This window comes from Python bivittatus, unplaced genomic scaffold (genome assembly GCF_059951505.1).
Source record: "Python bivittatus isolate LINGU-HERP-01145 unplaced genomic scaffold, Pbiv_v1 ctg000700_np1212, whole genome shotgun sequence".
Taxonomy (NCBI): domain Eukaryota; kingdom Metazoa; phylum Chordata; class Lepidosauria; order Squamata; family Pythonidae; genus Python; species Python bivittatus.
Window position 1 is genome coordinate 44,454,774 of NW_028277098.1, and position 24,167 is coordinate 44,478,940.

Consider the following 24,167-nt stretch of genomic DNA (forward strand, 5'->3'; position numbering starts at 1 on the left):
ATCTATCTATCTATCTATCTATCTATCTATCTATCTATCTATCTATCTATCTAATTTAGGATTAGGTCTAGGGTTAGACTCTTACTTGAATATGCAGTATTTAAAAATGGTAAATGAATAAATTACCAAATTCTGTGTTAATACCTGCTTAGAAAAATGTTGGCATTTAAGATAAATAGATAGACATACAGAATTTAGTTTTTACAGAAGTGCCAAGATGGATAGGAAATCCATCCATTAGCTATGAATAAGGACAATTATTTAAAATTATTCAGCAGTGGGATAGAGTAATTATTTCAGGATGGCATGGGTGTTGTGGGGAGGCCTCCACTACAGCTATTGCTTGTGAGGCTATGCAATCCTGAAAATAATGTAGGTGCTTTAATGAGTCACTGACAAGTGCTACATTTGTGTTCTTGTGCACACCAGAGCATTTTTTCAGAATTAGGTCCAGATCACTGCACAACTATATTACATAATATTACAAAATGTATAAATAATTCTGGTATTATTTAAAATGTTATAACTTATTCCTAAATTTGTCAGATTTTTCCTCCAAGGAAGAAGCAAATCAGCTACATTTGGACAGTAATCTTAAATTCCCTTCCCTTTTCTTCATAATTTGGAAAATAAAACAAACCTGTTAAATGGAACGTCCTGAAGTATCCTATCGCTGCACAATGATAAAAGGCAGTTCTTTTGCAGCTATAAGGGGGAAAAAACACAGCACAAAATACTTCACATCCGGGACAGGATTTCATTCCTTCCAAATGAATCTTCTAACATATTGATTACTTGCCATTTCCTTTAAAGATTTGATATTATCATTTACAAACATCGTTATTTAGAAATGAAATCCAACAAAAAGAAATGATGAAAATGTGCATATGTATGCATAAATATTCTCTTTTTATTTATAACACCAGCATTTAGGATGCTTATAAATATTCAGCTGTAGTAACATATATCATGATACCAATACATATGACGTCAATTTACATAGCAATATATATAATGGTAAAATGTGTTTCAAGGAACAAAGAGTGTTCAAGTGTGCTCAACAGAAGGTAAAGAGAATATCTGTTAGGTTTCCCACACAGGGCAAAGTGAATTTATTTTAGAGTTAAAAAATAGACACAAAAATGAGCTATCTAGGTTCTTTATGTAAGATATGCTAAACTTTAATCTACCTCTAGCCATTGCAGTCTCTTCTGGGTAATCATCATAAGAATGAGCTTGAAAATCTTAATTTCTGATTTTTATTACCTACCACTTGCCATGCCATTTGACTGGACAAAGGGTAGTTCAAGCCATGGCTTATAAGCCCTTTTATTTCTACTAACCATAATTAGGATTGGCCAAAGTTTAAGGTTTGGATGAAAATTAACTTTGTGGTTAATATTAAACAGAAGCTTCTGACTTGTTAATGTCCATGATGAAAGAATACAGTAAAGAGAGAATATGTGAACCCAGAGGAAGAGTGACTTGCTCTTGTAATACAAACTATGGCTTAGCATTACAACAGAAAACGATGTACAAAATGTAGATGGAAGTTCTACTTCAAGGTTCTTTTATCATTATTAAAAATTGGCAGGGCAGTCTCATGCCATTTTCAGACAGAAAACACATGAAAACTAATGGTGGCCCTACATAATTTTAACACAGTTTTTTTTTTTTAATCAGAAATGCCTACCTACCTTCCTGTTAAAAATCTGTTGAGGTTGGGGGGACCAAGAAATTATGGCCTTTCTTGGGTATAAGTAACTGTCAGTTCACCCAGTTTATACTCCTGTCCCCACCCCTCCAAAAATGTGAAGTGGAATTCCAAGCCATTAAAGGTTTGTCTACCTCTGGTGTTATGCATACTTTGCGCCATTTACAGTAATCTCCATTGAATGATATTTTTTAAAATGCTTCTATTTTATGACAAGTGCAGTGTCAACAGTAGAATGGCAAATCCATCAGCCATGGACCAGTATTAGCTACATTCATAATATATGCTGAAGCTGCTTAGCTCAACATTTCTAAAAAGACAATATTCACTTTCATTCCTGTCATAAAATGTAAGCATTTTTAAAACCATTTTAAAACCTGCCTACCCATAACCAAAGTCAGCAGTATATAGGAGGGACTTGGTGCACCTCTTCTAAGAACTCATATCACAGGATTAAAACAATAAAAAATAAAATTTCAGTACACTAGTTCAGTGTTCAAAAATGCTACATCCATTATCTTGAAAAAGATGGAAAGGCTTACTTGTTGGTGGTTGGGGAAATGCTCCATGGCCTTAAGGAGCAAGTGAGTAACATCTGCCAGGAGCCTAACTGGCATGCCTGCAGCTAAATCTTGTTTTGTCAGGTTAAACACACAGGCACTTGCTGCTAATTGCACAGGCAAATTCAGAGGATGATTTCTCATGCCAACAACTACAAGCTGAAACAAATAAACAATCAAGAGAGGAAACTGTGAGTTGGCTTATCATATACAATGAAAACAGCTACTGTATCCAAAGCAGAATCAGTTTAGCATTCCCAAAGTTCTTTAAACTAGTTGGCAGGAATCTTCACTCTAACCCACAGACCTATCTTGATCATTTCCAGCTAGGGAACCAACCAACTTTTTCTTTCCATGATTAGAGTCAACATGTCAGAAGTCCTGCCCCTCTAGAGCTGCCTACTGCTATCTATATTATGATATAAATAAAATGGATTGTGTCATTTTTATTTCTTTTTTAACAGTTAAACTGAAACACTGGAGGAGAGATTAAAAGACTGAGCAGTGCACTCCTAATTTTTGGAAGGAAAGCTCTTTCTCCTTCATTTTCCTTTCATACCTATGGGGAAACTGTCACTTCCTACCTTGCCACTTTACTGCTGTTTTGTAGCAACCCATATTCAGAGGCCCTAATTCTATTCACAGTTTTGGCCACATCACAACATGGAAAGCTAATCAATTTTTTTTTCACCTTACATTTTTGTTTTATTACAGGATAAGCACTGCTCAGGATGATCTCACACAAGTAAAGGCAGATTAAATTTTACTTTTGCGTATTTAACAGAATTGAAGCAAACACACAATTTTACATCCCACATGACAGGAGCATCAGCTGTGTGCTGACTTAACAACACAGCATAACATAACTACCTAGAATTGTAAATAAAATAATATAATAAAAAATATATTTTATATATGCTGCTTCTCCAATTCTAGGTATTTTATTTTATTTTAAAATATTATAGTTATATAATTATAAATAATGTAATTATATTATATTTATAAAATAAAATAAAATAAAATACCTAGAATTGGAGAAGCAGCATGTAAATGTGGATAAATATATAAAATGAATAACATAATAATATAATATTACACTTAGTTTGTCCTTCATTAGAACCTTTGTAAAGGGCCACCACTGCCATGCTTTCATCTATCTTAACTCTTGTTAAGTGCAAAAAGAAAAGATAAAAATAAATAGAAGGAAGAAGCTTCCAATTTTATTTGCAGCAAATAGAAGTATAGTTACAAAATTATACCTTACTCTATGGTTACAAAAAGAGAAGCTCTCTTTTTTCTATTATCTAGTCTTTTTCTAATCATCAAAACCACAAATCATTTTTTTCTGTTTCATGCAGAAATCTATAAGGGGTTTTCAATCAGCCATAAATGTAGATATGTCTTTTCTCTAAGCAAGGAAGTCAATTTAGCCATCTCTGCAAGTTCCATCATCTTCACCAACCATTCCTCCATTGCGGGGAGTGCCGAACTTTCCATTTTTGAGCATATAATAATCTCACTGCAGTTATCATATATAAAAACAAAGTTCCATGACTTTTTTCCAGCTGTCTGTCTATTAGTCCCAAAAGAGAAAGCCAGTTAATTTCATTGGATATTATTTCATTTGACAATTACTGAATGAATAGATTCTTACTTTACAATTATAGATATGTGCTCTACTTTGTGGATGCAGAGAACGCTTCCTGCTTCCACAAGTAAATTTAGCATAATCTATGTAAACACGATGACCATAGCTTCTGAACTGTTGCTAAAATGCATTTCTCTTTTCTATCACCCCTCCAAATCTGTCAGTGCATACACCTTCCATGCTCTCTGCTTTCCTAAAGTAGGTCACATTTTGTGATGCTATTAGACAAAATGCTTCATCAGTTTAAATAGTTTTACCTTCAGAATTTCTGGTTTGGTATTTTCCATAAAGTGCGTAAGGCTAAAGAGATGAAACAGTGCCTCCCTCACAAAGAATGCCCGCTCGCTGTAACGCCGCAGAGCTTCAGAAATCTGAGTTTCATTTGCTTCTCCAGAAACCTTCAGGATATAGAACACACAATGTACCAGAGTTTGCAATTATGACAAAAATGCAGGTCATTCGCACAGTATTTATATTATTTTTATTTTTCCATGCCAGTCTCATCCTCATCATCATATTTAATGAGGCACATCCATGACACTATCTATAAACTGGACAAATGGTATATCAGCACGTCTGCTTTCCAACATGCTGCAAATTCTAAACTGGTAGACAACTCTGGTACACAAAGTATTTTGCAGATGCAGATGCAAAATAACATCTGCACTGAATATCCCAAAATAATTGGAACCCTTGTATTGGATCAAGCATCTTAAGAGTTAATCTGTATCAGAGTTTTAAAGCAGGTCTAGTTCTTTAACTGAGGCTTTAATTGTATAATAAATCACTTTTCTAAGAAGTGGTCTATCAATATTTCAAGAAAGAAATTGTATACATTTGTGTACATGTGTATGTATATTTATCTCTACATATACACAGAGAAACAGATATACATACAATTATAGCAATGTAACGCTTAAATTAGTGGACTTATGTCTGAACAGATGTATACAGAATTGGCCTATCAGCCACATTTAGGAAGGATCTAATGACTTGGATCACAAATTGTATTTGTCTGGAATTAGCTTAGCATGTATGAATTCAGCGATTGTGATTTGCAAACCAGAGGTTGTGACTTAGCTTGTTGTGCTAACTTAGCCCATACAAGCATTGTTTAGAAAGAACTGTGAAAGCATTGAAACACCAGTATAACTTATTTTAAAATATTTTAAAAAGAGATTCAACTACACCAGGACTGGCACTATAAGTAATTTGTACTGAACAGGTAACTACTTTCTATTCAATTTGAAACTTAAATATGATAAACAAGTGCAAATCTTTGTTCTTCTTAGTCAATTGTATTTTATAATCATGGTTAATAAATTGCTTCAATATCTTTTTATATAAGCTTACTTTGCTGATCTTTGATAATAATAAACTGCAACTGAAATATAAGCTTACTGACCTAACATAAGGAATTCCTTGCTATACATTTTTAGGACTATTAAACGCAGAAAGTATAATATATCAAAAATATTAATGAAATAACCACAGGAGAACACAGTGATCTGGTTCGTACGTTGCAGTAAGTTAGTTGTTTAACGATAATTTATTTCAGTAACCAGAGTTGTCTGGATTTGTACAAATGCTAAGCCACAAACTGTGATTTACAATATTATAGCTTGATATGTGCAGCATGCCAAGCCAAAACCAACCAAACTACATTATCATTTAGAGCAATGGGTAAAACCAGCCATGAATAGTTATTGAACTGCATAGCTCCCTCTAAAATACAATTCCCATCACTTCTCCAAACCAGTACTGTACTAGAGAATTGCTGTTTCACAGATCAACCTTACTGTTGGGTGAGAAGAATTTTTCTGTTCTTTACAGAGAGAAATGCAGCACCACCCACATCTCATTGTTCTGCACATTCGAACTGGTGGGAATAACCGAGCAATAAACTAGCAACACTAAAGTGAAGTGAAGTTGTTGTTGTTGTTGTGATATTAGGGCTTTAAGAGCAATGTGATTTATTTTATACACTGAAAGAAAAAGCAAGTGACAGATGGAGGTACAGAAAAAAAAATAAACATGACTTTTGGATCACCCACTCACAAGCTGTGATATACAAGGATGAACATGGGACATTATCTCTGGAGCCACTCGATTTTTCTGAATCTTCCCTAAATAACTCAGAGAATGGTTAGAAAACTCCAACATTCTCTAAGCAGATATTCTACACTATAATAAAGTTTTACACTCAGAATTCTTAAAAATGAAAATTACTCAGGGGAAGATAATATGTATACCGCAGTTATTTCTTTTTTATTATTTGTTTTATAGCGGCTTCTTTTTAAACAATACTGAGGAAAGTTGTAAAAAACCATTTCTTTGATAGTAGTACATCCCTCATGTGTCCCGCACATACATAACACCATGTATTTTTAAGATAACTTTATACTCAGCCATATGGTTCCAAGGAGCCTTTTGGACAGCTTACAATGAAAGAAAAGTAGATAATAGTAAATCAGTCTCAAAGACAATATATAAAATCTATGGAAAAGAAGAAGCAGACTCCACATCAAACAGCTGAATTCTAGGGTGGATTATGAAAAATTCCAAAACATGGAAATTAATGAAGAAATAGCTGAGTAACTGAGAGACAGAACAAGTAGGAGCTTGATTTGCCAGAATCTGTTTTTGAAAAACAGGAAGCATTCTCATCTCACATCAACAACCACTTCATCACTTCCAGGATCTGAAGCTGGAGTTCAGGAAAAACCATGTTAGTTCTTACATTTTTACTTTACCTTCTCAATACTTCATATATTACTAAAGTTTATTAAAGTTGTACAGAATTACGGTTTATACTCTGGTTTATGTAATCAATTGGAAAAAGTACAATTCTACAACTGTAGATTGGGATCTACAATATTTATACAGTAGATTATTGCACGATATTAGGATTTACAATTTGTATAGACTCCATGAAATACTTAGTTTTATATCTTTCTCCAAATATATCATAGTATGTTGAATTAAATATGTCTACAGATGCAATTTCAGCAGATATAACTTGATGGCAAAAACTCTGGGACAAGATTAATATAATTAAAATGCATAATACTTCAAGATCAATGTATATTTTAAGATTTTAATTAACATTAAGATTCCAATATTAATTCCTATCAGATATTTTACACTGTTAGGACAAACTAATTAGGACATTTTTATGGTAGGCCAAAATCTCTTGAACATCTTTGGCCAAATTTAGACTGCCTTATAATGAACATGGTTTTAACATACTAGATTTTTGACTGTACCACTGGGCTTTTATTTTAAAATCTACATTTTTCTGGAGTGAGAACTTTTGAATATTGCCCTCTTTGAGCTTCTTTGGAAAACAAGTGTGTAAACCCTCTGAAATTTTGGCAAATTTTAGGGTCCACAAGTATATTAAACAGGCTTGAAAGTTGCTAGACATGTTTGGTTATTAATAGCTAAATGGTTAAATTTTAATTCAGAATCACATGAGAAATTGACATTGTAGTTGATAATGTTGATAAACCAAACTTGAAAATAGAGGGGAAAATACAGTAGAAGTTCTGGCCTAAACAAGGGATAAATACCTTAAATCAGTTTATTTATAACGGTTGTTTGACTCTGAGAGATTGCATTCTCAATATGATTTACCTTTAACATTTACTTAGCAATAATTACAATTGAAACATGTACAGTGGTACCTCTACTTACGAACGCCCCTACTTATGAAATTTTCGAGATACGACCAGCTCCGGCCCCGAAAATTTACCTCTACTTACAAACTCGCCTCTACTTACGAACCGGATCCGCGGCCATTTTCCCTGCTGCCACGCGGTCGCATGCAACAAGGAGACGTTTGGTGAGGCTTGTGGTGTGTTTTGTGGTGTTTGGAAGGTTTTTGTGGCGTTTGGAAGGTTTTTGAGGTTTAAAAATAAAATGCATATGTTTCAGAACTGTTTAGCCGTATTTACATTGAACCTTATGGGGGAAATTTACCTCAGGGTGCAACCAAATTCAGAGGGCGGATTAGCCGTATTTACATTGAACCTTATGGGGAAATTTGCCTCGTGGTGCGACCAAATTCGGAGGGCGGAATGGATTAACCGTATTTACATTGAACCTTATGGGAAACTTTACCTCGACTTGAGACCAACTCAAGTTGCAACCAGAGTCACGGAACGGATTAAGTTCGTAACTAGAGGCACCACTGTATAAACAGTATGGTCCAGATGCTTTAGTAGCCTCAGAGGAACCTGCAGTCTTAGGATCCTTAAGAGATGGAGCACTAGTGAAACCAACAATTTAGTTTTATAAGTAATTAAAAAAGAGGATGAAGGTTAGCATTAATTACATATCTAATACCAGTCTATAAAAATCAGTGCGTCTAGATTTTAAGAAACAAAACATACTTCTTATAATTTAAGAACAAAATTATCAGAAAACATTACTTCATGTCTATTGGACTCTTCAAAAAATGGTTAAAAAGAGTTGGATGTCCAATTTTTTTGTGCAGCATTATAAGAAATTGGACATTTTTTTGGCTCATGACTTCGTCTTTTTCAGCCATACATTTGTTTTGGTTTCAAATCATAGCATAAGTTAATACAACTTTGAAAAGAAATATAATAAAGATGTAAATCTGATGTTAAACTACACCCTCTCCTCGTTTAGCAACCACATTCCATGGTGGAATGAAATGGTTGCTATGTGAACACACAGAGAGAAAGAGAAAGATGCTGCAAAGATCACTGGTTGCTGCTGCCTCATTCAAATAAAGTTCTCTTGTACAGCTATGCCAGTGTTACTCTCACTCCTGCATTCATTGTCACGCACAGAAATTTGGTCATGAGAGCATGCACTGGTTGGAAAATTAATTTTTTACTACCATTTATTACTGTCGTATTTGCAAATGGTCGCTGAGGTAGTCACTAAACGAGGAATGGCTATACATCCCTAAAATATAGAATTTGTCATTTAATGAAGAGCTTTAACTCTACTGAGGATGGAAAGAAGTTTATCCTCCTGATACTAAGGATTGGATTCAAGAATATGAGTCTGTTATCTATTTTTGAAAAGTCCTTATGTACTAAAAATGAGAAGGTGAAGCAATATATTTCCATATGATCTAGATTTAATAATAATGGGTATTATATGGATATCTTTTTTCATTTGTTTTTATTCTAATTTTTTGATGTGTTTAGTCTATTTGAATCATCACAATGTATGTAGGTTCTTTTCCTCACTGGATAGCTCCTATTGTATCTTCTTCGGCTAATGTGTATTTGTTTGATTTCACTATTATAAAAAAAAATTAAAAAGCACCCCATGTAATTATCAGTGTTGGAGAGGGATAATATTAGAGTAATTGGATGGATTTTGGAGCCTGATAAGTATCTATTCTTGCCATCATCTAGATGCCCCCATGTCCGTCTCCTACCCTAAACCATCAGAATTGGCTCATTCATCACTAACCAAGATTTGTTTGTTTTTATTAAATAAATCAAATATATGTCACAACTGCTGTAACAAATAGTACCTACCTTCAAATTCCCTTCTCCAGTGAGAAATAATGAATAGCCAGCATCAGTAGCTAGAAGTCCAACAAACTGCATTAAGGGCCGTTGTTTAACAAATGTTTCAACAGCTTCATCGCTAACATGCTTCCTTCCCGAGATGTCCAAAGATACAAGGTTAGGTAAGATGTCTTTCTGTTCTAACAAACGAAGTGCAATATCAGATGTGAACTGCTTATCATCTGAAATATCAAGGTGATTCAGGAATTTTAACTCTCGTATTACATCCAAAATCTGAGTGGTTGTCATTTTCAAGCATTTCAGGTGGTGCATGGTAAGAGATTTGAGGCGATCCTTACAGGCAAGGACTGCAGTTATGTCAGTGACAGAGGTGTTGGAGATATCCAGACTTTCTAATCTTGGAAGCGAAGCCACATCAGCCAGATCTTCATTGTAAAAGAGAACATTGGTAATGCTTAAAGCACGAAGACCAATCAGCTGACTGAAGCACCTTTCATAGGGATCTTCCAGTGAAAGAGTTAATGAGTTCAGCACAAGGCATTGAAGGTTTTGCTGGATCCATTTATTGCTGCCAAGTCCGCTGATTATATCTGTGATTGTAATGTCTGCATTCACACCAGTAGCATCAAGCTCCACCAGCTTATGGTGGCAGAATGCTTTCCAAAAAGCCACTGCAGAGATTTTTGCTTTACGGATGCAGGCTCTTTTCAAACGCATCTGATTGCCTCGAAAAATCCCCACTGTTGCATCATTAAGCAGTCCTGAGGGGAAGGAAAAGTACCAGACCTATCACATATATTGTTTTAAAACTGAAAACAAGCCAGATATCACCACTAAGGGAATTATCACTTCAGCTGTGGGATATGGCCCAGAAGAGAAGGAAAAGACAAGCTTGCCAAAGGAGAAAGAAGGAATCAGTTGCACTCCTTATTCTCAAGCATCCTCTTTCTCCTTCCCATTCCCAGCTTTGTTTTTATTTTGGTCTTGTGTGTGATTTTAACAAGCTTATTTCACTGGAAAGCTACAGTGACATCTTATTCTTTCCTCTTCTGCATGGTACCATTGCTGGAGCACTTCTACACAAGGGGTTTTATTGTGTCACTTCCATTCTCCAATCTCACAAAAACTGCCATGTCTCAAATACCATTAAATGCTGTACAGTAATTTACAGTGGTTAATGAAAGAGAATTTTCTGATTCTATTCTATTTGCTTGATGCAGAATATAATTTAATTCTTAACGGGACCAATTTTGCATCACTTCAACCAAATGGCCATACTGAATCAAGTGGCAGATCATAATAAAATGTAGGGAAATCAAGCCCTAGTTTAAATAACTAAGGTGGCTCACTTTCTGCTTGAATGGAGTCCCCAGTTACCAGACCTGGATGGATTATTTTACCGTGGAATGCCATTGTCCGCAGCAATCGGTCAGCCACTTCTTGTGGAAATATTCCAGGCTCTTGCAAGCATAATGTCCCATCATGCCTTTTTGTACAAAACTTCTCTAGATCAGAAGTTAGGTAGTTTAAGCAGATGTCAAGCAGAGAGTATGGTGAAGCCTCTTCCTGCAGAAAGAAGTCCAATGTCTAACATTTGAAATTCAAAAAGTCAGCATTTATCACAGTTTAACTGGCAGGGGAGCAGGAAGAACTGCATTTGCAGTTCTCATCACCACTGAAAATAAACTTAGAGGGGAGAAGTTGCTTTCAGAGATTGTTTCATGCCAGTGATCAGAATCTTTATTGTAATAAGTGCCCTATTACATAGGTATATTGCTGGCTGAAATCATGTAGTTACAAACTATGGACTTAAAAGTAATTTATTTTCAAAGTGAAATTATAGACCTAAATGGGCAGAGAGCAAAAAAGAAGTTTTCTCACTAATAGGATATCTCCTACTCTGATCTCTATTTTTATGGGAAAATATCAAAAGATCAGAACTGGCAAAGCCCAAAGCCTGCCCTCAAAAGCAATGGAATATCAGCTGGTTTACTTTTAGTCTGGGTCTAAAAGTATACAAATGGAAGAAGAGGGGAAACTGGACTCATCACAACACTGGTGGGTGTGGGTGTGTTTGTGCCCATGTGTCCTATTTTACAAAGGACTACTCTCTATTTGAAGGCTGTCTGTTCCAAATACATTTTAAAGAAAAAGAATCCTAAGGAGGCATAGCAGATAATGGCCTGTATCAGCTTCTAAAAAGTACAAAAGTTATTTAATTATTGGCTTGGTTCACTCATGATATTAAGTTCTGATTTTGTACATGATGATATGTTGAGTAAGCCATATTGGCTGGATCCCACACTCAATGGCTAAATACATATAATGCTAAGACACAAACAAGCATATCAGATTATGGCTTAATGCAAAAATGTGAACCAGCTATTATCTCCCTTGACAGGTCCCGCCTTTCTATTTAAATTACAGTAATTCTTTCAAAACTGTACCTCCACATATAAATTATCACATCCACATTTCTCTGTCCTCCTTTCGGTGATACAATTTTTAAATTTTGGCATGCATAATTGGCCATCCTATATGCTTTACACCTTCCAAATCCAGTTTTGTTCCCCAACAATTGCAGTTTTTCTGTATTAGGTAATTTCTTTTCTATACCCTCACCCGCCATGCACAGATACATGCTGAAGCACACATACAGACACACAAATGCTTGATATCTAGAGGGAAAAGAGCTCATTAAATGTCAAAGAAAGGGGAGATACAACATCTGTTATCAGATTCTAACATTATATACATTTATTTGTTCAGTTGCTAAGCCACTTCTCAACAAGCTTAACAAGAATCATTACAACAAAGCAACAAAATTTATGGACATACAATACAACATACCAATCATATTTATTACTCAAAGCCTGAGGAAGATCATAAAAATTATTTCCAATTCAGAAACTACCATTAGATAACCTAAATTATGACTAATTTATGTAGATACTATTATATCATATAAAAATTTAGAGAAGCAACATATGGGTAAACAATGTCTAGTTAATTTTAACAAGTGTGGACATTATTTAAGAGTGGCACATAAAATGGTGTTTAAGCATACAAAGTACAGTAATAACAATATGCCCTTTTCTGTATTAAGCAGAGTCCTGACTCATCAAGCAAGAGTAATCTATTCAACAAAACTGGCTGAACAGCATTACCACATTTGTGGTTTTTAAGGTGGATTCAACAGATCATTTTCCAAGTCCATGTACTAGCTGTAGTACACACTAGGAAGTTGATTTCAGTGTCAGACTGTGGACTATTTAGTTCTTGGGCACGTTCCTATAATTTTATTCTTCATGCTGAAGAAACATGTTAGAATGGACATACAGGACACCTTGAAACTGAACAATAACTGTTTTAGGGTTATCCTCATCTCTTCTGCATTGGTTCATGTTGTTATGGTAACATATTGCAAAATCTGCATGTCATTTATAATAACTAAGGTATTCATGAACTAAAGCCCAGATCACTTTCTTATTCAGATTATCCAGGGTTTCCCCCCCCTTTTTTTTCTTCCTATATCCTACATACAAGTCTGTCATTTTCAATAATTTAGCTTTCAGTAGCTTACTGGGGTAACACAAATATTGTGACTCATTCTCAGTGCAGGCAAAAGAAAGCAAGCTCCATACTCCCACAGAAAATCTTAAAAATAGTTGTACCAATTATTTCCTTAACTAAAAAAATTAATTCCAAGCCAATGCATCAGTCTGGCTCAGCAGTAATATTTCTCTTCTATTTCAGCTTGAAATTTTGTATATAATTTTGCCTCATTTATCTGCCTCATATAAGCTTATCTCAAAACTCAGATGAGCTAAAATGAAATGCATTCAGGTTTTATAAAAAGCATACCTAAAGAACAGCATATGCAACACCTGGTTTATTCTCTCAGCTGTACACATAATTTAATTTGACACATCTAATTCTTAATAGTGCTGTCATTCTTCTAGACAATGTTATTAAACAGTAACTAGAGACTGAAATTATGGAAAAGGGAAAGAAGCAGTTCTTATTGCTATCATAGTACTTGTACAGTAATGGCTTACTTTGAATTATCAATATTATTGCTGTTATCATTGTGAAGCACACAGATGGCACTAAAACAGCTTGCAATCTGGAGGTTGTACATATAGACCAAACAGCTATGCAGCAATAACATATGTGTTGGTAGAACCCCCACTACTAGTATTTTTCCTACCTGATAAAATATCAATAAAGCCAGCAAGATGGATTAAAAATTGTAGTCAGGGTGAATCAAGAAAAAAAGTTTCAGTCTTTTGGCAATATGTCTTACTCTTGTAGCACCAGAAGAGTGTTTTCTACTTCAAAAATCTAACAAAAAATAGATCATTGATAATTTTCTGACTGAAAAGATATTCTCAGCCCATTTCTAACAAGTAATTTAGGAATGGACTAGGAATATTCCTTTTTCAGAAAATTTAAGTGGGAAAATCAGACATCTAGTGCTTGTCCTGTAGTGGACTTTTAGGGAGAAAGCATAATGCATAGACCTGATTTACTTCACTATAATACAGCAAAGTGACCTTGTTCAAGCTGCTCTAAGACAAGGTGGACCTTAAAAACTGCTTTCCTCATTCTGGCATCCACCAGATATCCTGGGATTGCACTCAGCATTGTTCTACCCAACTGAAGAGAGCCAGGCTGGAAAAGCTGTCCAGAAATGACATGTTACTTTCACAATAGTTCCAGGAACAATTCTTTGGAAATGTTCAGTGTGAAATGTTTGCTTCACTATTTATTATGTAACATCAATGGGCGGCAACTAATCATTTATTTTGGTGAACTATAAATAATTTATATTTTATGGACATAGCACATTATTCCCAAATTCATAAAAATGATTTAAAACAGTGTTGAAAAATTTATGTAAGCCTGAAATAACACTCCTTCTGACAAACCTATAAAATATAATTTTATTATTTCTCCTGAGTTGGGGGCAGAGGGAGACCAAAAATGACTGTAAATGTAGCTGAGTTTATAGAAAAGACATGAAGTCTCTAATTCCATTACGTAAATTGACACATGCCTTGCTTATAGAAGGTTTCAGGTTTAATTCCTAACATTTCCAGGTAGGGCTGAAAAAACTCCTACCTGATATCCCAGAATGTTGGCATTAACTGTATTTGGCTACGTGAAACATTTTCTGACACAGTCAACTGGCATGCCACTGTCTGCTGGATTTGCAAAGCATAACGAAGCGCTATAATGCCATCCTGCCTTTCCCCAGCTTTAGCCTCACTGGTGATAACTTCCAAATGATGTTATCATGGTGCTGGATCTCTCCCAAGAATGATTTTCAAGAGGACTGCAGACAAACTTTGGGAATTTGAGAGGTTTGTTTCAAATCCAACTGGGGAAGGGAGGAGATCCATGGTAAGGCCAAGTCTGCATTGTTCTCACTTTCTATAGGGAGCAGAACACAAGCTGCAGTATGGGGAAAGTAAAAAAAAGCTGGCTTTGGAAAGGTAGCCAAGCACCTGAGTTTTTTCCATTTTGAAATGTTCCTACACTACACTGTGTGCAAGCACCAGAGAAGTGTCTAGCAGCACAGCCAGAGTTTAATCCCTATTTGTCACTATTCAGTATAAGCAGCTTCTTCTGGCTCTACTTTCAAACATTCAGAACTGCCAGAAGCAATATTTTATGTAACTGTTAAATGCACACTGTTCTCCTCACACAATTATTTAACAAGCAATTCTGTTTTAAATTTAGTATTACATCTCCTATGTACACAAATGTCTTATATTCTAATACATCTGTTTATATCAATTATAATGTCTTTCAAATATTTATTATTTTACTTTCTCTCTGCTCAGCAATCAAACTAAGCTCTTCCTCTCCCACAGGTACAGACTCTTAGCACTAAAAACCAGTCCTTTATATATTCCAGATTAATTATATCTAGAGTAGGCCCACTGAAATCAGCAGCACTTAAATTAGTTGCGATCAGCTTATCAATTTCCTGGGTCATACCAAAGACTGTTTCAACTTCATTCACACAATCTTACTATCAGTCTGAATGGTATAATCTTGCATTTGTAACCACCCAATATGTTCTTACGGTTCCATCTTTTTATTTCTGTAATCTCTTAAAGAGTGAAATGGAGGGGGGGGGGGACATGCAATGAACCATTAACCAGTAGGATTAGGTGCTGTCCAACTAGAAGCACCCAAAAATTAATTCTGAAAAAACAACACTGTCGCTTTGTTAGATTTATATCCTATCTTTTCTTTCAGGAGGAGTGTACATAGAATTTTCTCCTCCTACTTTCTTTACAATAACCCCATGAGGGAGGATAGGCTGAGAGAGAATGATTGGCCCAAATAAATAAACTTCTGGGACTGGAAGTACTGTAGACTAGAACCTGGGACTTCCCAGTGCCTATTCAACATCTTAATCACATTGCCTGTCTGTCTGTCTGTCTGTCTGAGGGTGTTACATGCCCATATTTTCAGTGTAAAGTTCTGATCTCCTCATTTAGTGGTTTATTTCTACCCTTTTGACAGATAAAGTGGTTTGATTATAACAGACTTACATTTGCAAATATAGATTAGAATTGTCCCAGGATACATAAATTGCATGCCTGTGTGTGTGTGTGTGTGTGTGTTTTCCCCTTGCAATTATAAATTGTACCTCAGAATTTGGCTCACCTCCTTGTTCCTCTTATTTATGTACTACTCATGGCAAATATTTCATTCTTTGCTCACTCATGTGCACTTCAGTGTTATCTAATCTCCCAGCTAGGAAGACTGAGGAATTGGGATGGAGGGAAGCAACTTTCCCCAAGAAACAAGTAAGTGGTAGGTATAAATGGCTGAAGACATGCTGATGAAAGGCAGAGATGCCTTCAAATGATTGGAGATTACCTGTGACTTGGGAGGGGTACTTGCCTATGGAATTTCTGCTCTTTATGTTATGCCTAGATAGGATTCCTCTCTTTTCTTTCTTCCCTACTCTGCTACCATTTCACCTTGCCTTATCTCCAGCCAGTTTTGTTTTCATCTCCCTTCCTACTGAAGCCATCTTCTCCCCTTCACCCATTCTGGTTTTTTTAACCCGTTTGTGTTTTTGTTCGCTGTTTTGGATGGAAAGAAAAAAAGTAATGAGTGGGTGTTCTTTTGCGAGTACTTGTGTGTTTCAGGGTTTGACAAACAGAAAGGTGGGTATATGCAGATGAGGGATAAATTAATTTTATAAATGGGGCATCCTATTCCTTTCTCTATTTCAATCCCTTCTTTCACTATTCTTTGTATATTGTCTCTTAACCTGTCTAAATTCTCTTGTATAATTTTATCTACTGAATTCATTGCCTTCAGACTCCTGAACATGCTTTTGTGTCTTTTTAGGAACTCCTCAGATATCTATTCTAGGCTTCCTTTAATTTGCTGAGATTTTAATTTAGCATTAATTATCCCTGTGTCTTTTAAAATACATTTTTCTTCTTTTCCTATGTCTGTTTTTAAGATTGTAAGCCTGTTTATTACATACTGCAGAGTGTCTTTTTTAAGTGTTTAGGAAGGTAATTATATGCAATCTTTTAATGGTTTTAAAGCTTATAAACCCCAACAGGTAATTGGTGTATTCATCCTAGAACACACTGGGTGCTCTTTTTTCTTGGATAAGGTTATTCCAGAATCAATATGATATTTATTGGTCATGTGTATAAAATCACTTGTATTCCATAATACTGTGATACTGCAGGGTTTTTTTACACTAAAAAGCACATTGGAAGAGCCACTCTACAGGTAAGCATACACCAGAAAATCCACCCATCTATCTTTTATACTAAGATATTATGTCTGTCAAACATTCTATATACATTGTTTTCTGACACCAAAACTACATTCTGATTTCTATTGTTCATTGTTCTTCCTCACCAAGAAGTATATGGCAGATGTGTGAAAGTACACAACACATTCTTAAAATAAATGCAAGCATTTTGCTTTAATTTATGCCAGTTCAGCTTGTAGTGCTCAAAGCCTAACCCAAACTACCAGTCACATATGGCTTCACGGAGGGGTTTTGTTTTTGGATTTTTTTCCTGTCTGCCTCCCTTGAACTACAAAACCAGGAGGAGATCACACACCAATATATAATGGGTGGATTAGACTGGCAGATCATATAGCTTGGCCAAAGCCAACCATAAAGGACAGCGTACCTATAGATTTAGGGGTTACAGAGAAAGATATCTCAACAAATACTGTATAGTTTCCTCCTATTCCTTATACCTAACAAAGCTCATACTGTATGCAACGTATTGGTTTATACTGGTTTTACAGCAAGGGTTTCCCTACAACTGCAAGCCTCAGTTTCTCTACATTGCATGAACTCATTCTTTGCCTTTCCATCTATCCCCGTCTGTGTAGTCTCTACATCTCTCATAGAGAGTAGAGAGTCTCTACTCTCTCTCATACACACAACTTCCAGTAAGGCTGGTAATTATTTTCTTACTGCATAGTGATTCCTGTCAACTAAAACTATACTATATCAATTGCTGACACACCTTACAAAAACCAGCCAGCCTACCTAACAACCTTGTTATAAATGATCTAGATTACTACAGTAATTATAATTTAACGAGCTGTTCTCACAATCACAGTGAAAAAAGAATGGATGTCTCTTCCCTTGAGTTTCAGTGCATGTGTATATGAGAAATTCTGATTCCAATTCCTATTAGCAATTGTAAATACAATATGTAGTATTGGAGTGAGCTATCTGCTGGCCCAAATACATCAACAGAGTTGCAAGGAAAAGGTTCTCCTGAGCATGAGATACATCTTACTTAGGGCTATCATATCCGGCCAGCAAAAACCCAAACGACCACTAGAGGACAGCAGTAGGATGTGTTTGCTGCCTTTAATGGTCATTCAAAGTTTTGTGGTCCAGAGGTAGCCCTACCTTCCCATAATGGAATCCAATTGCTGCTGCTGCTGCTGCTGTCCACTGGTACACATTCCAGTCACTTGTACAAGCTATAATCACAGATTTCTACCACTATTATTCTCCTTCCACTAGATCCATATTTAAGGGTACCAGGCAGGGGTCAGACACCACAACACCCCCTTGCCCGCCCATCTGTTTACCCAATTAGGCCGAGTAAAGCTTAACAAAATCCCCTCCCCCAACATCCAGAGACATCTTCGCCCGGTTGCTGGAGATCAATAAAGCAAGATCCGCATTAGTGACAGACAGACTGAGAGGGAAAAAATCGGAAGCGGCTATGCCAGATTCCAAAGTCCGAAGCTAAAAGATGGGTGCTCCCCCGGGGCCTTTCAATTTCTCCCTCCATGTGGATCTTCTGCGCTCCTCTCTCCGTCCTCTTCTGGCAGCCGCGGCAATACCCCCACTCACCATTTCTGCGCCAGGGACCCCTCAGCTGCGTCCTTCTCTCCTCCCGTTTGTGCTATTGTGGGGCGGGCCCCGACCACCGTGCAGAAGCGAGCCGGGGCCCCCCAGCTTAGCTGTCACCCTCGACCTGGAAGTGAATTTGCCTCAGCCGAGCCGGCGTTAAATCCATACACGCACACACACACACGCATACACACAAGGACACAGGGAGCTTCTGCTTGCCCTTAAAGGAGACGTGCTAGAGAAGCAGGCTTTTCCCAAAAGCTTCGGAGCCAAAACGAAACTGCTCCAAACACACATACTCAGAAGGCGGCCTGAATCCCCTGGAGTTTAGCCTCGCGACTTCGTGAGTGTAAGATTGCAGGCGGAATGATTGACAATCGCCCTCCTCCTGTTCAACTCTGGAATTTGTTATGTCATTAATAGAGAAGAAGAGCGTCCCGGGATTTGTGCAGAGTGCTCCCCTCGCTACTGAATAACCACAGTAGGAGAATCCTGAGTGGGAAATGTATCCTGAATGGCACCTCCATATATTTGTGCACATCATGTTTCTAGGTCACCTCTTTTTTTCATCCAACAGTAGTTAAGTAGCTTGTGATGGAATTTTGAAATACATAAAATACCAAGTTGCAGCAAACATGGAAAATATAGCTATGGTTAAACTTAAAAGATTTTAAAAAAAACAGAAGCCTGGAGGCACTTCCAGGCAGTAAAAATAGTGGTGTCTCCTTGATCTTTTGAGGAAGAATCATGCAGATAAGTTGCCACCTATGAATTTGTAGGTTTAAAGGTCAAAACACTCTTCCATTAAGCTCTGGCCCTGGCGATTTCACAGGCACATCCAAGTAGTTTTCTAGGCAATGTTATGATTTGCCATTGTTTTCAGGCATTTATTTTCTATTTAGTCAAACCTACAATCCATATGGATGTCCCATCCAAATATTAATCATGATTAACCATTCTTAATCATGACGGCCAAAAGCAGGTAAGTACTGCCACCTGATGGTTTCTTTTGGGTTTACCTCGAAGTAAACAAAGGCATCAGAAGGTGCATAGCCAAGGTGATTATAGGACTTCTTATTCTGCTAATGGAAGCACTATAGTCTGTAACTCGCATGCTACAGTCCAGGACACACAAGCTTCATGCTGAAAAACATGCATAAAATTATGTTTTGGAATATGTTTCTTGTTGGAAAGAAATTATGTAAAAAGGCTTAGGGCTCGGTCCATTGATCCATCTGTAAACCAACAGAATAACTCTCCAAAATCAGAACAGAATGGGACCAAGTTAACAAAAGGTGAAATGTGAAAATGAACTAGGGCTGCAGAGAAAAAAAAATCCTAGCACATCCTTGTGGCCTGAGCCTTTTGATTGGTAGTATAAGGAGCCCAGAGCCTAGAAAAACCCACTTTATGAGCACAGGTGTGTATGACAAATATGCATATAGAATGAGATTTATATGAGTAAGTTTATTAGGTAATCTTTTCATACATTCACAAAATTATTCCATAGGTGTTTGTTAGCAGTAATATTAGCACCCATATATAAACTCGAGTTGATGATGACAAGCAAAGCCAAATTCTGATTAACATGAAAAGAAGTGGAACCACCCCAGTATACTAATACAAACTGGAAATGATGTTTCTGTCCCATTAGGACAGGAAAAACACCTCTAGCTTTCACCCTATTTTTGCTTGAGACTCTGTACTTTTATTATAACCAGACCTTAGATCACAATGAAGAAACGTTTTAATTCCCCAGAATGTTACTATTCTATTCTCCTAAAGGCAATCTGCACTAAAATACCATCATGAGGGTTCTTAAATATTTATGTATAAGAATTTGCAAGGGTCCTACCCTTTCTGATAGTCATAAGCAACAGTTCAAAAGTGCTTGCTCTTATACTGGTGTGCCTTATTCCCACTTTCCCGGGCGAAAAAGCCACTGACCACCGTAAAATTTACTTTTGAGTAAGTATGCATAAGATAGCATGGTAACACGACTATTCCCCAGGAATTTGCTGCTCGCAGCAGCGCTTTACAGCGTTCCTGTAAACGCTTACTGAATTGAAATTAAAAACTTTCTTGAGTCAAGCTCCACCCCTGAGATAGCCTTTTTTGGAAGAACTACGACGCCACTTCCGATGTAATTTTTCTACTTCCTAGTCGAACTCATAACCACAATTCATTGTGTTCCCATCCAACCTTGGTTTTCCTGTAAAATTATGTAAAGGAAGTTGCCATCCAGACTGTGTCCGTCCCCGATTTTCTTCCGGTAAGCAAGACAGGACGGTGGAGATTCAAGGACGCGTTCGCCTTTTAGCGCGAGTCGCGGAGGTGGGGCGTGCCGTTTTTTCTCATTTATGTTTCTGTCCTGAAGAGAAATGGCTGGGCTGGTCAACTTCGAAGATGAAGAGGAGGTGAAAGTTTATTTAGAAAATCTGGGAATAGAATATAGTTTCCAGTGCTACAAGGAGCACGATCCTGACGGTAAGGTCAGAGCAGCGCTAGAAATTGAGGGTCACGAAGGCTGCAGTGCAATTTATATCTCAACGGGATTATGCTGTTAATTCTGGAGTTATCTAAATGCTCTTAAACTCGATTCACTTTCAGTTTACGATTACGGTCTGAATTTAAATAGATGAAGGGTTTCTCTTTCTTTCTATTTCTGTACCTGTATTCCGGGAGATGGAGTGGATTTGCATCAGTTGACTTGCCTCTTATGGTGCAGATCTGCCAGAGTATAGGGATATGATGCTATCTAATATCTGGGTTGCTATTGTGAATTATGAATTCCTATTATTTTGTTGCGTGCGTTAAGGATATATCACAGAAATATGCTTCTACAAGAAAGTTGGGTCTGTCTTTCATGCTAATTCACATGATTTAGTTATCTTTATAAGCATTAACTCCTCTATCCATCTTCAGGTGTAACTATATTTTCTTTTCTCAGATCTTCCATATGGAGTGAGTAGCAGAATAAGCAACATGAGTACATTTACACCAAAATAAATTCAAATGAGTTTTTAGGGCTTCCAAACAGATATGCTTATAAATATGTAACTTCCTTGTGAATTATAGGCAAAAAATGGTGAGCTAGGCAAATCAGTATTCCTCTAGATTTTTTGAAAGGGTATATTGGCAAAATCCGGTCTATCATAATTTGGTTACTTCTTGATGATAAACAATATAGACATTAATCATATCTCCTTTTTTCTAAATCAGAACTGTGGCTATTGGGTTTAAAATAAGCCATTATATTAAACCATGATTTGAAACTAATTTAACATAATACCTTGTTCCAAAACTAGTGAGAAAGTGAACCATGAAGTAGGAAAGTATGATTTAATGGCAGTTTTGATCATGTTCTGATGAGTGGAGGGGCATTACATATGAACAAAATCTTTTTATATCTAAGTGTATTAAGCAAATATACAATTAACATACTAAAATAGCATGTATCATTAGTTTTTGAAAGTTCATGTATTGAATAAATACTGATCAGTTTAATCTCCAACCCAGAACTCAACTACAGTATATTATACCTTTGGCTACATTAGTAGGATACATCCAGTATTGTCCCAATTGATTATAATAGAATCAAAAAAGAAAGTGGGAACAAGCTTGCAAACAGCATTTCAGTACAGTCATAATTTATCCTAGATTTGTTTCCTTGAAAAATTGCAGGTTGCCATCGTCTAGCTGATTATCTAGCTGGAGTAAAAGCCAACTTTGAAGAAGCTGCAAAAGTTCTAAAGAAGAATTGTGAAAATAATCTGCACAGTGAGAGCTGCTACAAACTTGGAACTTACTATTTGGCTGGAAAAGGTGATAACATATTTCCTTTTCTGTTTCTGCGATTATCTCTAAAGTAAAGGAAAAGACAATTCAAATAAAGCTGTTGAAGAAATATGTGTGGATTGTTTGAAGATCAGTGATATGATTGTAAGAAAGAACGCTAAACCACAAATTCCCTGACTGAAATTTCACAAAAGCCACAGTCACTGAATTTTTTTTGGTTCCAGCCTGCACTTACAAGCAGGTCATAACAATTACTAATATATGTGAAGGATTGTGATAAAAAAAAAGCTGAATTTATTTAATCACTCTAAGCCATCACATTATTTGTTTAGCTTGGGTTTATGTCTACTCACCCAACTGTATTTTGTAAACCATGGTTGATGGCTTACTGTGTTGTGTGAACCAACCAATTATAGTTTTATTCAATAACTTGTGCTTTTTCCTCTCAGGTGGGCTTCCAAGAGATGTGAAAACTGCTTACAACTGTTTTTTAAAATCTTGTGAAAAAGGTGGGAAGAAGTCCATCAATGCTTGTCACAGTGCTGGATTACTGTTACAAGATGGACAAGGAAATGATGATGAGAAGCCCAATGTCCCTCTAGCCAGGGACTATTATAGTAAAGCTTGTGATAGTAATTTTGCCCCCAGCTGTTTCAACATAAGTACTATTTACCTTCAAGGAGCCCCTGGGATACCAAAGGATATGAGTCAAGCACTGCGGTATTCTCTGAAAGCTTGCGACTTAGGACACATGTGGGCATGTGCCAATGCTAGCCGAATATACAAACTGGGGGATGGAGTTGAGAAGAATGATGCCAAGGCAGAAACCTTAAAGAATAGAGCAGAAGCCTTATACAAAGAACAGAACACAGCTGTAAATACTTTAACATTTGGACAATAAGCCCATACAAGTAATCTACAGTTTTTTGAAGAAGTGTACTTTGTTAAATAGGGCACATATTTGATCTCTAAATCTATTCCCTTGAATGCTCAAAAGATGTAAGTTCTTAAAATGTAACTTTGTATAATTTATTCCATAATGCAATAAAAATATCTGAATTTTATGTTACTTTTTATTCTTTCCAACCCAGTGGAACGTTGGAAATAATTTTGTAAAGGTCTAGGGTCTCTGTCTATTATCTTCCAAGATAGAATAGAACCAAAGGTTTCCAAAAGCCATGCTCGGCATACTTTCCCTAATTTGTTCTAAAGAACAGCATGTGGGAAGGTCATATTTAAATTAAAATATGGAGAACTATTTCTTGAAAATGCATTTTGAAATTACACACAGACAACTAACCATTCAAGTCTCAGTTATGATGCAGAAATGCATGCAAGGCAATAGAACCTATTTCTTTCAAGTAGCAGCTCTGTTCTGTAGTAAATCCCTTTATTCAGACAGCACGGAAGCAGTCTTTAGAATACTTCTTGGAAGCTGACAAGTCGTGGGTAGTCCTTGGTTCCACTGTGTGTGCTTGTACACACATTCCTGAAAAGCAGCGTGGAAGCAGTAATCTTACCTGCATCTGAATTGCTGGGTAGG

The 24,167-nt window shown here is 36.5% G+C and overlaps 2 protein-coding genes across 3 annotated transcripts in view; one reads left to right on the top strand and one right to left on the bottom strand.

Moving 5' to 3' along the window:
- The window catches only part of LOC103051888 (protein zyg-11 homolog B), a 30,468-nt gene extending 11,329 nt beyond the window's left edge, over positions 1-19,139 (bottom strand). The window contains exons 1-6 of one of the 2 annotated variants that reach the window (XM_007430896.3): positions 18,827-19,139; positions 10,842-11,007; positions 9,448-10,202; positions 4,180-4,320; positions 2,257-2,433; positions 641-705 (exon numbers count right to left, since the gene is read on the bottom strand). In XM_007430896.3, the coding sequence (XP_007430958.1) occupies positions 641-705; positions 2,257-2,433; positions 4,180-4,320; positions 9,448-10,202; positions 10,842-11,007; positions 18,827-18,829 (1,307 nt within the window). In that variant the 5' untranslated portion in view covers positions 18,830-19,139. The remainder of the gene's footprint in view (positions 1-640; positions 706-2,256; positions 2,434-4,179; positions 4,321-9,447; positions 10,203-10,841; positions 11,008-18,826) is intronic. The other variant, XM_015888559.3, reaches the window with a different exon arrangement.
- A 1,965-nt stretch (positions 19,140-21,104) lies between these two features.
- Positions 21,105-23,688, top strand: COA7 (cytochrome c oxidase assembly factor 7). Its single transcript, XM_007430894.4, has 3 exons — positions 21,105-21,313; positions 22,511-22,651; positions 23,074-23,688. Exons 1-3 carry the CDS (start codon positions 21,208-21,210, stop codon positions 23,523-23,525), a joined length of 699 nt encoding a protein of 232 aa, XP_007430956.1. The 5' UTR covers positions 21,105-21,207; the 3' UTR covers positions 23,526-23,688.
- The last annotated feature ends 479 nt before the right edge of the window (positions 23,689-24,167 follow it).

Coding starts and splice junctions, on each gene's coding strand:
- COA7 (XM_007430894.4), top strand. CDS start 21,208: ATGGCTGGGCTGGTCAACTTCGAAGATGAAGAGGAGGTGAAAGTTTAT. Junction 21,314..22,510: donor CAAGGAGCACGATCCTGACG/GTAAGGTCAGAG, acceptor GAAAAATTGCAG/GTTGCCATCGTCTAGCTGAT. Junction 22,652..23,073: donor TTACTATTTGGCTGGAAAAG/GTGATAACATAT, acceptor TTTTCCTCTCAG/GTGGGCTTCCAAGAGATGTG.